Source organism: Corvus moneduloides, chromosome 21 (genome assembly GCF_009650955.1).
Source record: "Corvus moneduloides isolate bCorMon1 chromosome 21, bCorMon1.pri, whole genome shotgun sequence".
Lineage (NCBI taxonomy): Eukaryota > Metazoa > Chordata > Aves > Passeriformes > Corvidae > Corvus > Corvus moneduloides.
The window spans coordinates 867,602-881,592 of record NC_045496.1 but is presented as its reverse complement, the minus strand read 5'-3'; the positions used below and the strand labels follow the sequence as shown (position 1 = coordinate 881,592).

Here is a 13,991-nt window from a genome sequence, read left to right as displayed (position 1 = left end):
CATCACAAGCAACTGGAATAGATTTTAGCCTGCTTATGTGCTTTTGTTGGTTTTATGCAACGTGGTAATGCCTAATAGATAATTTAGTAGCCAGCTGATCCTGTGCTTTACTGGTAAATTCTGTTATGGGCTACGAGAAACGAGGTGCTCCTTGCACATGGATGGACAGTATGTCCAGGGCTAGCTGAGAGCAGCCTCTGGGCAGAAACAAATGTGAGGGATGAGTTTCTTATTAATGTCAATTAGACAGTGGAACTGCATTTTGTGTGTTTGAGTTGGTGGGTGTTGTGACGTGAGGGTTCAGCAATGAGCCCTAGGTCATGGTGAACCATCCTACTGAAAAAAGGGCTCTTTTAGCTCAGCTGTGGGAGACAGACAGTTAGCTTGTATAGAGAAATAAGGCTTGTGAGGTGCTACTATAATTACTAATGAGGAAAGAGGTACTTTATCGGGGCTGAATTAGCTTGGAAGCTATTCGAGCTTGCTTAGGAGTTATTTTTCAGCAGGACGGAGTGATTTTGCCTTGCCCTGCCCTGCTGACTTTAGATCTGCCCAAACTTGCTCTGGAAGTTGAGTCTTGTGTAGCGAGACTCAGGAGGAGCAACTAACCCTGAGCAGGAAACACAGGAGGAGGAAGGAGGATCTGGTGTACCAGCAGTATTGACCACTTTACTTAATCTCTTTTCTGTCAACTGAATCACAGAAATACTCAGCAGAAATGTGACCCGTTCCTGTATATCACAGGACAAACACACAGACTTTGTGAGGTGGAGGTCGGCACCTGAAGATTCAATGTCGTGTTTTCCAGGACTTTTAAGAGTAGGAAGCAGTCTGTGTCCTGTGTTCATCAAAGGGTAGACTGCCTCAGGTTCTGAGCAAATGTGTGCTGCCAGCAGGGCAAGGCATCTTGGATGCTGTCAGGTCATGCAGTCTTTGTTGTTGATATGTGGAGCATCATGAAGGGAAATTCTTTGAGTTGTTGTGCTAAGCTGCTCTTACTGTGCCGCAGTTACTCCTAGGTTCCTGAGTAGTCTTGAAATAACTGGCAGAAAATGGAAATGTTTTCATATCAACATGAAATTCCAGGATTGAAAAGTAATCTGCACATAGCACAATCTTAAATATCTGTTGTTCCTTCAGCCACAGCAGGCTGTTGGATATCTAAATACCATAAACTGACTCCTTCACACAGCTGTGTACAGATATCTGCTCTTCTAAGTGTGGTCTGTGGTAGTCATAAACGAGGTTACTGGTTAATTACAGGCGCCTTTATGTTTATGAGCAGCTGATAAGGTAATCTGACAAACAAGGTTCTGGAATCAGCAGAGGCTCTGCTCCAGAGCTGTTCTGTGGCATGTCACCAAACACTGGCTGTGGCCAAGTGCTCCTGAAGCTTTGGCCCCAAGTGCTGGTCCAGAGTGAACGTGGTGGAGCCTGGTCAGAGGATGCAGCCGCTGTCTTTTCGTACTGTTGTGAAGGGAAGAGGTTTTGGGGAGGAGCAGTGTGTGTCAGGTAGGTGTGTTAGTGGTACAGTAGTTTCTTCTTTCAGAACAAGCTGTGTTGGTAATACCAGTGTCTGAGGAGAGGAATAGCACATGCATCTTGCTCAACTGGGTTTTTTGGGTTTCTTCCCTGAGCCTTGCTGAAGTACCTTGTGTGTTAAACTGCTGCTTTACATCTCTGGTGTTCTCAGGTGTCTGCCAGAGACCTCAGGTGAAGACAAAATTGTTTGTGCTCTTGCTTGCTGTGCGTGTGTGGCTTCAGAATAATTCATTTCAAAACTGGTAGAAGGCAGTGATGAGGTGTTCCTCTCCACAGAGCTGCATCTCAGCAGCAATCCTGGCAGTCAAGCCACTTTGTCTTTTATGGAGGTTACCAAGCTGGGGAAGCTGCTGATCCCGTTTTCCTGTACACAGGGTGAAAGCTGCTGTCATGCAGTTGTCTTCCTGTGGATTGACAGGAAAATCCTGTGGATTTTCACAGTTCTTGTCGAAGCAGTGGTACACAGTAACCTGCTGTGGCTCAGTTCTGAGTCAATTCTCCTTTACTTTTGTTATTTCTGGCGTTCTGCAGCAGAGGCAGATAAGACACACACGTGGGTAGTGGCCAACTGATGGGATGTTATCAGGTAGTCACAGGACCAGTATATTTAGCAGCACAGATGCAGCTAAGGGTGCTCTTTGGAGCCTTGTTTTGGGCCTGGAGTTCACAGAGGCAATTAGTTTAAAAGGAAAAGTCAGAATGCACAGCAATTGGCAGCTTCCCACAGCTTCTCAGGGCCTCAGTGTCTGTGGAAGGGCTGAGATGCTCTTCATGAGGAGGTGCTCAAGTTGTTCCTGCGTTGGGTGGTCACTTCACTTTCCAAGTAGGGGTGAGGTTTATGCTGTCAGGTTTTTTTTCAGGTAGCAAATGGTACAGTGCAGGAGTCTGACCTCTTTTTGTTGGTCAGGTAGATTAATGCATTTGTAACAGGACTTTGGAATGTGTGAGAGTCTTATTTGCTTCCTGAGTATTAACTAATTTTGTATATTTCTTTGTGTTTCATTGTCCATAGTTCCAGAAAAGGTTACCAGCAATGTAACTGCTGTTTTGATGATCATACCTTACCTCAAAAGGTCTCTTGTTTCCAGAGCACCTTTGTCTCTTTTGCTGATGGGGCTTTTGAAGCTCACTCCAACCTGTGGGCAGAGGAGGAAGGAGCATCTTCCTCAGAGGCTTCTCAGGGAGCTTTGCCTGTCCCTGATGCTGAAAACATCTTCTCTAATAAAAAAACAGAAAAAGACCCTGAATGAAGCTGTGAGAGAAATCACTTGTAAGTGTAGGAGACACCTCGGGAGCTGTTTAATTGGCTTGTCTGCTCTTAAATGGGTTTGTAACCAGTGACACAAAAACAGAGACTTGTTTTGAAATTTGGCGAAGCAAAGGTATAGGAATGTAGGCAGAGGCAACAGGCTGTTCATAGGGGTACCCCATGTGGGTCCCCCCTTCCTTCCCAAAGTTGCTTAGAAGCAGGAGATCCACTTGGACTGACTTTCTGTCCAGGAAAGTGGAGAGTGTATTGACACCTGAAAGTGGAAAATGCCAACTAAAACTGTTCAGGTTTGATCAAGCATGAGCAGCTCTTGAGCACAGCCCTACAGTGGGAAACTCTGAAAAGCCAGAAGGTAGCTCTGCAGGTCTTGTTTGTGTGTGTTTGTATGGATTCAACTTTTTTTTCCTGGCTGATAGCAGTAGCTCACAGCCTAAAAACTGGTTACTACAGTGTTTGCAGGCAGTAGCAAGTTTACTGCTGGTTTTTTTTTGCAAGCTCTTAAATTCTGAGACTAAAAATAAATTTGTTGCAAGAAGTTGTTATTTGTTTCACAAAGAACTTTGGCAGTAACAGCGATGTTTCTTCTTCTAATCATTTCTCTGAGACTGTCCTAGTTAAAAACATCTGAATTAGCACATCCTTCAAGTTCCTGTCGTAATCTCATTTTTGGATGCATCAGCTGTAACCTCTGGTTAGGGTTGCTGAATTTGGTTTTGGGTCTTTTTGAGTTTAGGGGTGTTTTTTAAAGATCTTTATACCCAGTTGTCTGTGTTTACTAGGAATGGCCTTTAAACCATCAGGTGTAATAAAATTGCATTTTTTTAAATGCATAAAGACTTGTGACAGCTTCTCTGTTCGTGTCTGCCTGGCTCCTGGTTGTGAGGTCAAAACTATAGATGAAAGGATTTAATTACACCAGGAGCAGTGATGGTTGTCATTGCAGCTGGTTGTCAGGCTGCAAAAACCCAACAAATGGGAAACCTGTGCCTAATTAGGGAGCTAATCTGTATTCTTCAGTGAGAATCACCTCCTGCTCTGCTGAACGGTGAAACACAGATCTTTAAAACACTAGCAGGGAAGAGCACTGGGCCAGCACATGGCATTCTAGCACATTATTTGTAGTTTCTCAAGCATGATCTAAATGGGGTTGTGAAGCAAGGCTTGTCCAGAGTCACTGCAGGTTGTGGGAAGTTTTTGACTGTAGCATGGCTTTGAAGGGTTCCTCACTAGAGCCCTCTGATGTATCTCCATTCCTGATACACATGGACAGGTATATTATAATCTGTTACAGATCACATCTGCATCAGACCCTTGTCCTTCCCAAATTAGCTAGTGTGGCTGTTAGTTCTGGTGGGGAAGACATAAAGCAGTTAACCATCCGTTCTGTGATCTGCATGCTTGTACCCCTTCCTTTGTCAGTATTAATGCAGCTGATGGGTTTTTTCTCTCCAAAAGAGTTAATTTTTAGATGGGTTTGCTCCTGGAATGTGTCTTGTCTGGTGCAGTACTCTGCTGAGATGTTTTCTAGTTGTGAAGTTAGAGCTGATGTTACGTTCATACAGAACAGTAGTTTGCGTAGATTTTAGCCCCTGATGTGCTATGAAAGCCTACGGTTGTTTCAGTTTTTCTCTCTATAAAACAACATTTTTGGATCATGGCCTAAAGAAATATTCTTCTGAATTGAAATATTTAAGGAATTTTTTCTGAATGAATTCTACTGTTGAGCAAAGTCTCCAGATTTATTTCCAACTTCTGCCTTGTCTGGGTATTGATACTCCTTGGTTTGTGGTTTGGTGGGTTTTTTCCTTAATTAGTAATATTATTATTATTTATTTTTTTTTAGCAGAACAGAACAGCATTGGGAGCTTGGTGCTTCCGGTGCATAGGTGAGAGAGGTAACAGGCCAGAGATTCTGACACCCAGGTCCTGGGGTAGTGCTGGGTTATGTGGGTAGCCTTTAGGACGAAGGAGTAAGTGCCTGTTCCCCAGGCAGTGAGTGGGAACGGGGCTGGCCTTCCTCTCCCTGAACTTGTGTCACCTGAGCTGTAGCAAGGGCCACATGCCCTGGGTAAAGGCCAGGTTCCCACCTCGTGTAGCCGAGGTGTGGTCAGGGGTTGTGCAGTGCTGTGCTCCTGTTCCTGCTCAGCAGGGCGAGCTGAAAATAGCATTTGCTTCTCTGCCAGTGTCCCTGATGTGTGACGGAACAATGGAACTGGCGCTTGGGAAACCTTGCATCGTGGAGTGGAGGATTTGAGGGGAGGGGCACAGCAGCATTCGCTGCCTGGTGTGAGCCTGTGCCCCTCTGGTCACCTCGTGGGGCTGGCAGGACTTGTCCCCGCTCCGCTGGCACTGACCCTCTCCCCTCTGTGTGCTCAGGGCTGCTGTGCCGCCCGCTCGCTGCCCACCATGGTGAAGCTGGACATCCACACGCTGGCCCATCACCTGAAGCAGGAGCGGCTGTACGTGACCTCGGAGAAGCAGCTGATCCAGCGGCTCAACGCGGACGTGCTGAAGACGGCGGAGCGGCTCTACCGCACGGCCTGGATCTCCAAACAGCAGCGCATCAACCTCGACAGGCTCATCATAACCAGGTACTGGGGGAGCGCACGCCACGCCTCGGGCAGGGATGGATGATCCTCGGAACCTGGAGGCCTTTGCTGTACTAATCATAGAAATGGTGAGGTTGTAAAGCAAAGCTCAGCTAGGGAATCTTACACGCCTGGCCGTTTGGGCAACTTTTTAAAAATACCTATGTGTGTTTTGCTTCTGTTCATGGGAACAAACTCTCCTGAATTAGCTATTACAAAGTATTTGCAATCTGGAAAGACTTTTTTCCCTCTGTGGCAGCCTGGTTAATAGATTGACCACGTGGCATCTCTTAGCAAGTTTGTTTACTTAAGAGTTACTTAAACTGCTTCAATGTTTTTCTTTCAAGTGCTGAAGCTTCTCCTGCTGAATGTTGCCAGCACGCAAAAATCTTGGAGGACACACAGTTTGTGGATGGATACAAGCAGTTGGGATTTCAGGAGACTGCTTATGGAGAATTCCTCAACAGACTGAGAGAGAACCCCAGGCTTATTGCATCCTGCCTGGTTGCTGGAGAGAAGCTCAACCAGGACAACACCCAGAGTGTCATTCACACAGTCTTTACCTCCATTTATGGCAACTGCATCATGCAGGAGGATGAGAGTTACCTCCTGCAGGTCCTCCGTTACCTGATCGAGTTTGAGCTCAAGGAAAGCGACAACCCCAGGCGGCTGCTGAGACGAGGCACCTGTGCCTTCAGCATCTTGTTCAAGCTTTTCTCTGAAGGACTCTTTTCTGCAAAACTTTTTCTTACTGCAACCTTACATGAGCCAATCATGCAGCTTCTGGTTGAAGATGAAGACCACCTGGAAACCGATGCAAACAAGTTAATTGAGAGATTCTCCCCAGTACAGCAGGAAAAGTTATTTGGAGAGAAAGGCACAGAAAAGTTCAAGCAGAGAGTCCAGGAGATGGTTGACTCCAACGAGGCCAAGCTGGTGACCTTGGTTAACAAATTCATTGGCTATCTCAAACAAAACACTTACTGTTTTCCTCACAGCTTGAGGTGGATTGTATCACAGATGTACAAAACGCTGTCGTGTGTGGACAGGCTGGAGGTTGGGGAGGTCAGAGCCATGTGCACAGATCTCCTTCTGGCCTGTTTCATCTGCCCTGCCATCGTCAACCCGGAGCAGTACGGGATCATTTCTGATGCTCCTATAAATGAGGTGGCAAGATTTAATCTGATGCAGGTATGATTCACAGTAAGGCAGTCTTAAAAATATGCAAATGGCCTTTTTCTTCCCACTAGAATTGATGTTACTACTGTAAAAGTGAAAGTATTCGCTCTCCAACTTATAAAATGAATGCTAATGAAATATTTGTGTTAATTGTTGCTGAAAAGGCAGGCTCCAAAGTTTATCTGTTTGCTTAAAATACTGACTTGAAAAAACTGACAGCATGTATTCCTGTATCCCTTAGAAGTTGCAAATATCCTTTATGAAAGCTGTTATAAGGGATGGAAGCTAAGGCATAAAAGTGACTATAAGATGAATTCTGGAATGTATGTAAATGGATGTTGTTCTGTTCTTGCTAATGTTACATATTGTAACAGGTATTGCAAAAAACAATGAAATACTTTGCTGAAAACCCCTTGTTGTCTGGCAGTAATGCCCAATGCTCTACTTGGAGCGTTCCCCAGCCTTCGTGACCAGCTTTTGTAGTTATGCAAATACTTGGACAGTTTAATGGTATTACATACAGGAGTCATCTGAAGGTGTTGAGCAACACTTGTCTGACTGAGGATGTTCCTCCACATGAGGAACAAAACCTGCTTTTTACTGTTGTGTATAAAGTGGGCAGGGAATGATTCTCACAGTGCAATCACGCTGGTGAGTTTTGCTCAGTGTTTTTCTAGAATCCAGCAGCAATCCTCTCCTGTGTCACTGCTCACGTGCTGCAGCAGAGCAGTTGGCAACTCTTTAAATTGAGGGTTGTTTTGCAGTTGGAGATGAATAAGGAATATGTGCTCTGAAATAAGGGTTAGCCTTCCTGCTATTTTTCCTTAGTAAAATATATGCAGCCTTTGAAAATCTCTAGGTTTAGATGACCTAGATTCAACTCTCAATTCTGACGCGTTGTAAAAACAAAACATGCTTTGTTCCTGGGAGGGGGAAGTATGGATGCTCACAGCCTACTGTGTGTGCACATTTTCTTGTTAAAGGCAATGACTGCTTCTTTTCTAAGCTTCTTGCATTTTTTCTGCCCTGAAAGCAAGCACAAGTCTCTGTCCACTCAATCAGAAATATTCCTTGGAGTATTAAATAAAAAAGGATTTAGAATGGAGGAGGTTTTTTTGAATATTTTTTGTAATCAGGTCCATCATGTTGGTTTGAAAGGCTTATTCTTGGTACTTCTTTTTAATTTCAGGTTGGGAGACTTCTGCAGCAGCTGGCAATGACAGGCTCTGAGGAGGGAGATCCACGTACGAAGAGCAACCTCGCTAAGTTCGACAAAGTAAGAATCCAGACTGAAAAATCCAAGACTTGGTGAATACATCATCATCCTTCTTCAGCCTCCTTTTTCAGACATTGCAAAGGATTTACTAAGTGTTTAATTTCCAAGTTACATGTAATGCAAAGCAGATTAAATCCTGCACAAAGCTGGGGAAAAAAAATCTTGAGTACTAGGATTAAGGGTTGGGAATTCTTGCTTCTGCTCTGACCTAATAATTCTGAAAAGAAAATATTTTAAAAAATCAAAGGAAATGACATTTTCAACTGAGCACTGTAAGTGCTCAAGGCCAGGTTGGATGGGGCTTGGGATAACCTGGTCTAGTGGAAGGTGTCCCTGTCCACGACAGGGGGTTGGCACTGGATGGCATTTAAGGTTCTTCCAACCCAAACCAGTCTGCGATTCTGTGATTCCATGAAATACTGAATTACTGTCTGTGGTTTTTCAACTGAACCTAACAAAACCCTTTGATCTGAAGGCAACCTAAGTATAATGTCTGTTTTAACACCTAGTAATTTGTTAGTACAAGTAACTTCTCTTACTTTTTTGCATAGTTTTGCTTTTTTTATTCAGCTTTTCGTCTGTTAGTATTAATCATCCATAGCCATAGAGCAGTTGTCTTTGTCGGAGCAACAGTGAAGCTGATGATCTTTGATATATTGTCAAGTGTTTAAAAACCTGTTGGTATCCTCGGTAACCTTGTATCCTTCCAGGTGTTGGTAATTCTAGTTGTTACACAGTCACCACACAAAGCTACACGTTTATTGTATAAGTAACGTTTTCACTCAGATTAGAAAGTGCTCTTGTTGTTGCTTCCTTGTTTCACTTTTAGTCTGTGCTCAGCAGATTCTTCGGGAAGGGGCAGTTTACTTGCCGTTATTTTTTATTTAAAATTGTAAGAGCACACTTAAGTAAGTAACACTTTGGAATGCAGGAAAGGAATGAAGGAAATGATAAAAGTAACTGCACACTTTCCTTGCTTGCTCTTCAGTGACCTTAAAATATCTGCCATTTTATCCTGAGATTTTAGAAGTAGGAAGCAAAACGTACATTATTCTGTGAACTACTTAACTCCTGTCATAGGTTTCCTTCCGAGCTCTAGGGAATGGTCTCTCATTCACACTCTCTGCTGTCTCTCAGAGCTGTGTTGCTGCTTTCCTGGACGTGGTGATCGACGGGCGCGCAGTCGAGACTCCCCCGATGTCGGCCGTGAACCTGCTGGAGGGGCTGAGCCGCACCGTGGTGTACATGACCTACAGCCAGCTCACTGCCCTGGTAATGCCTCCTGCTCCTGGAAAGAGCCAGCCTCAGCTTGTACCCATGTGGTCCCACCTTGGCAAAAGCAGGCTGGTCGTTTGCACTGCAGTTCTTACCAAAACTATTGTCAATGTTTAGGTTGGCTTCATGCGGAACGTCATGTCAAGCGATCAGCTTAAGGAAGATCGGATGGCTTTGGAAAACTTGCTGGCAAATTTACCCCAGAACAAGCCAGGGAAAAGCAGCAGCCTTGAAATGACTCCGTATAACACCCCCCAGCTTTCTCCTGCAACTACTCCAGCTAACAAAAAAAATCGGCTGCCCATAGGTAAGGAGAGCGAGCGGAGTTCCCGCATGATTTCTGACACCTTGGGCATTTCTGTGCCATTTTCAGTCATCTCTTGGGGTTACTCTTTATACCTTCACTTCCTACTTTTTCTGTGTAGATGGTGAAGAATTTTCTTTAGCATACAAGGTAACTTCCTTACTGTCTGATGCAAGTGTGGTGGATGACCTTCATCACTCCAGCTCGAACTGGAGAAAATTGCTGGAGTGGTTGGTAGTCATAATGGTGGTGGTTGGCAGCGATAATAAAAGGAAGGTTTGAAGATGGGAAGCAGATCTAGGGGGAAAATTGCTTAGGAAAGTAGTAAGATGGAAGCAGAGGCATTTAAATAGTGAGATAGAATACGTTTAACATTTTTATTAGAGAACGAATGGACAGGAGGGTGAACAAGCAGGAGCAGGACTTTTAGAGTACGTGCTGAGAAGAGAAGCTTTCTCCTTTCTCCGTTCCTTGCCTGCTCTAATTCCAACTGTCAGTATTCTGGAATGCAATTTTAGGTTGGTTGGGTTTTGTTTTTCAAACAGGATTTCTGGATCTTGAACTTTTCCATATTAATAATACTTTCTTTTAAAATAGCAAGTGTGGTACGCTTCTTCAGTGTATATTTATGTGAATATGACCACATGGGATATTTTTGTTTCAGAGATTTGGTGTCAGTGTGTAAAAGGACGAAAATATACAGAGGCCGATAAGTGGCAAAAAACCCCCACAAAACCACCCCTGAAACAAACCAGTCCCATGTTGGTTTAACTCTGCTTTTGAATAGTTCTGGTCTTACACCTCTAAAGTAGGGGCACTTTACAGCATTTATTTTCTGGTATAAGATATCTTTTGCTCAAAGTTTTTGTTTCTTTTGTTCATTTTAATGCTTTCGAACTCCAGGACAGCAGTTGGCAGCGATCACTGCCTGGGATACCTCTGCTACCAATCTCTCAGCTCACATAACTCTAGTAACCCCTTTTGGTGGGTAATGCCCTCTTTCCATTCTTCTGTGAAACTTTGGCTCGTGTCACATAACTCAAGCATGTCTTTGGGTTACCCTGGCAATCAGTCCCTTTTGCAGATTTCTTGGGTGTATGAACTCATTTGGTGTACGTGTGGATTTTAAAAACCCCTCGTGTGCCTTTGTGTGACAATCAGAATTTGGCTGTGACTTCTGCACACTTGCCTTGTTTTCCCTGGGTCAAATAAAGAAATAATTGGTGTCATGGTGCCATTCTTAGAAACCTTAATTTCATGTGGGTGTTTTTCCTTCTGTGGAGCCGAACATGGGAATCTGAGGCCAGTTGAAAAGAGGATTTAAGAGTGGCAAAGTAATCAGAGTAAACCACTGATGTATTGTGTGTCTGGGTTTGAGACACTTGTTAGAATAAGATTTCCTACTTTTTAGGAGAAAAAACCTTTTAAACAAATTAATTAGAGTTTTAAACCACAGAAACCCAGACCTTTTTTAGTAACAAACTTAATTTTCTCATATAATGTATAAAAAGTCTTTTTGTGATTGGAATAGGCTGAATTGCTGTAGGCAAACAAGTCACAGTGTACCTTGTTTTTCTGCTTCTCAACTTTTATGTTGAATTTTTCCTTCTTCACAGGGCAGTGCTCAAGTTTAAACACCAGTTCCATCTCTCAAAAGTTTAATAAGACTTTGATTTTGAAAATTTATTTAGTATGTGTTGCTAATTAAAGCACTGCAGTTCTATATTTCAGTTGCACTGTCTTTTTTTTCCTCCTTAGACAAGGAGGAAGAGCTTTCTAATGTCCATATTTCAAAATATTTTCTTAGCCACTCGAAGCAGAAGTAGATCAAACATGCTAATGGACCAGCATGGAGACCATGAAGGATCCTCCCAGGAGACTATTCCAGAAGTTCAGCCAGAAGAAGTGCTGGTGATTTCTTTGGGGACAGGTCCACAGATTACTCCAGGAATGATGTCGGAAAATGAGGTATCCAGAAACATCTCAGATGTTTTGAACTGTGCAGCCTCTGTCTTCTCTCAGAGCAGAGCAGTGAGGTTGAAAAGCTAAGTTTTGGTAGTAAATCCAGAATGGGAATTAAAATCCTTACTCCGTGTTACTGAACTTGGGGGTTGTAGCATTCAAATTTGCCTTTGTTAGATGGGGTTTTTCCCTCCCTTAAGAAGCTTAAGAGTGAACTTGGGCTATTGCTTCTGAGCCTGAAGAAACTGTGTCTCTGCATGCCCTGTCCTTTGGATCCAGGAACACAGGTGAATGACAGAACTGGAGCACTGATCCTGATGCTTTTGGCAGCTTATGAAAGGCACAGGCCCAGGTTCTTGTGAGGGCAGAGCTGAGCTCACAGTGCCATCAGTGCCTGCAGACTGTTCCTAGGGCAGGGCTGGTGTTCCAGCCTTTTCTTTCTCCAGCCTGGTGGTTGGGGTTATCTCCTTTGGCAGCCTCGTGCAGATCCTTTCCATATTGCACTGCTCTGTGGGGTGATAAGGGAGTGATGCATTTTCCTGGTCTTAAAATCAAGAGGCATACACGGTTAGAAGGGGAAAAGGGATTTTACCTTGGTATTTATTTTTAAGGATCCTTAGGTGTACACGTCCAGGTCGTGTGCATCAAGATGTACCCCACCGAGTCTTTCCCTGTGTCTCTGTCTTTCTTCTTTCTTCCCGTGTCCCCCCCAACATTGGGTATAACATTATAGGCTTTACTAATTAGCATATCTATCAAAGATTCCCCAATGAGAGGTTCAAGTGAGCCCCCCCTCCCCAAGGAATCTTCCCCTGAATGATTCTATCTTGGTTTACAGAATATGTTCTGGAGAGGACCTTGGGGTCTGGGGCGCACTGATCCCTAGCTACGAAGCTTCTAAAATGTTTAGTCTCTTAGCTTAACAAACAAGTCCAAGAATGTAGGCAAAAAGCACTAGGAATACAGAAGCTGTAAAAAGGTATAACAGGGGTATAAAAGAAAAGGCAAAAATCTTCATGGCATCAGGAGCTGTGGCTCTGTTGTTATCAGGACATGCCTGATGTCCACGGGGTGGTTCCTTGCATTCTCCCCAGGCTCTGACTTGGGAGGTTGCTGTCTTTTTTCAAACAGAATGTTAGAAATTTGGTTGTTCCATTAACAATTCAAAAACATGCCTCCGGTGTTTTATTTGCTATTTAATTATCTGAAAAATAGATTATTTTAATGAAGTCTTGTTTCTTTCTCCCACTCTCCAGGTGTTAAATATGCAGCTTGCAGATGGCGGGCAGGGAGATGTCCCCATCGACGAGAACAAACTCCATGGTAAACCTGATAAAACCTTGCGCTTTTCCCTCTGCAGTGATAATCTGGAAGGAATATCTGAAGGTGAAGGGCTGTTTAAGTCTTGAAGAAGTTTTGTTGCTCTTTGGTTTTTTTCACCCCTTAACTCTAAAAGGAAGGTGTGTTAAATACAGCATCTTGTCTTTGCTGTTTTGAAGGCTGTGCTATTTCACTCTGAGAGCCTGTCTTCTCTCTTAGTTGTTCAGAGAATAAAGCCTGGAGCTAAATTTTGACCTACAAAGGCATAACTGAGTCTGAGAACTAGGAAGAGAAAAACTAAGTGTATTTAGAAAGAGAAAATAGAGGGGTTTTTTTTTTTTTGAAACTTAAGTGCAGTACTAGTTATTAAGATAATCTAACTTAGCTCTAAACTTGGACTTCTCAGACTTAATTTTCATCATGTTTTAATGAGCTGTTACATATCTCAGAATAGTTTCTGCACAACTCCTTTATATGAATCTCTGACATAACAAAACACAGGTGTCTGTGGGATGGAAGAGGTTTGCATCTTCTGCATTATTTTGTTTAACTTCCATAACTTTGTTTTTGCTCTCTGTCTCCTCAAAATAAGAAAACAAATTCATGTGCAAGTAAATAAACTAAAGGCAAAGACTTTATTGGCTTTTTAGTTACAGCTAAGTACAGTAGTGGTGAGAGTCAGTATTTTGTGTTGGAACTGCTACTTCATTTCTTGTAATTTTTCTCATGAGCTTTTGTGTCCTGCATTGTTAATGCTGTATATTTAGGAACTGTTATTCAAATTAGTTTTAAGGTAAAATCTGTTTTCCCAGGCCCTTCCAATCGCTCCAACTCTGTGTCATCTCTGGATCTGGAAGGGGAGTCGGTGTCGGAGCTCGGCGCGGGCCCCTCCGGGAGCAACGGCGTTGAGGCTCTGCAGCTGCTGGAGCACGAGCAAGGCAGGTGCCAGTTCTCTCTCACAAGTGCCTGAGGTGCTGTAGATGCTAAAGCCAAAGTATTGTGGAAAGAGATTGCAAAATTGACTAATTCACGGGAAAAAAAAGTAGAAATTTTCCTTGTGCAATCGCTCTTGTATTTATTTGTGGGTTTGGTTTGGGGTTTTCTTTCTCCCAAGAAATATTGGTTTTAGTCTGTTGTTAGGAAAAGGAAATTGCCTGGAATTTTGAGGCTTAATTCCTTTATAGGAAATTGCTTTTAAGGTTTTGCTTGATATCAAGCTTTTCCCTTCAGGAGCAAGGTGATCTGGATTGAAGTAGTCTGGAAGCATCTGGACAA

General features: G+C 43.4%; 1 protein-coding gene across 6 annotated transcripts in view; it reads left to right on the top strand.

Annotated features, from left to right (window-relative positions):
- Nucleotides 1–13,991, top strand: part of GAPVD1 (GTPase activating protein and VPS9 domains 1) — a 30,372-nt gene that overhangs the window by 1,675 nt on the left and 14,706 nt on the right. For 3 of the 6 annotated variants that reach the window (XM_032131245.1, XM_032131247.1, XM_032131246.1), the window contains 9 exons: nt 5,189–5,403; nt 5,748–6,591; nt 7,769–7,855; nt 8,993–9,127; nt 9,248–9,437; nt 10,338–10,418; nt 11,242–11,402; nt 12,653–12,782; nt 13,529–13,654. In XM_032131245.1, the coding sequence (XP_031987136.1) occupies nt 5,219–5,403; nt 5,748–6,591; nt 7,769–7,855; nt 8,993–9,127; nt 9,248–9,437; nt 10,338–10,418; nt 11,242–11,402; nt 12,653–12,782; nt 13,529–13,654 (1,939 nt within the window). In that variant the 5' untranslated portion in view covers nt 5,189–5,218. The remainder of the gene's footprint in view (nt 1–5,188; nt 5,404–5,747; nt 6,592–7,768; nt 7,856–8,992; nt 9,128–9,247; nt 9,438–10,337; nt 10,419–11,241; nt 11,403–12,652; nt 12,783–13,528; nt 13,655–13,991) is intronic. The other 3 variants (XM_032131248.1, XM_032131251.1, XM_032131250.1) reach the window with 3 other exon arrangements.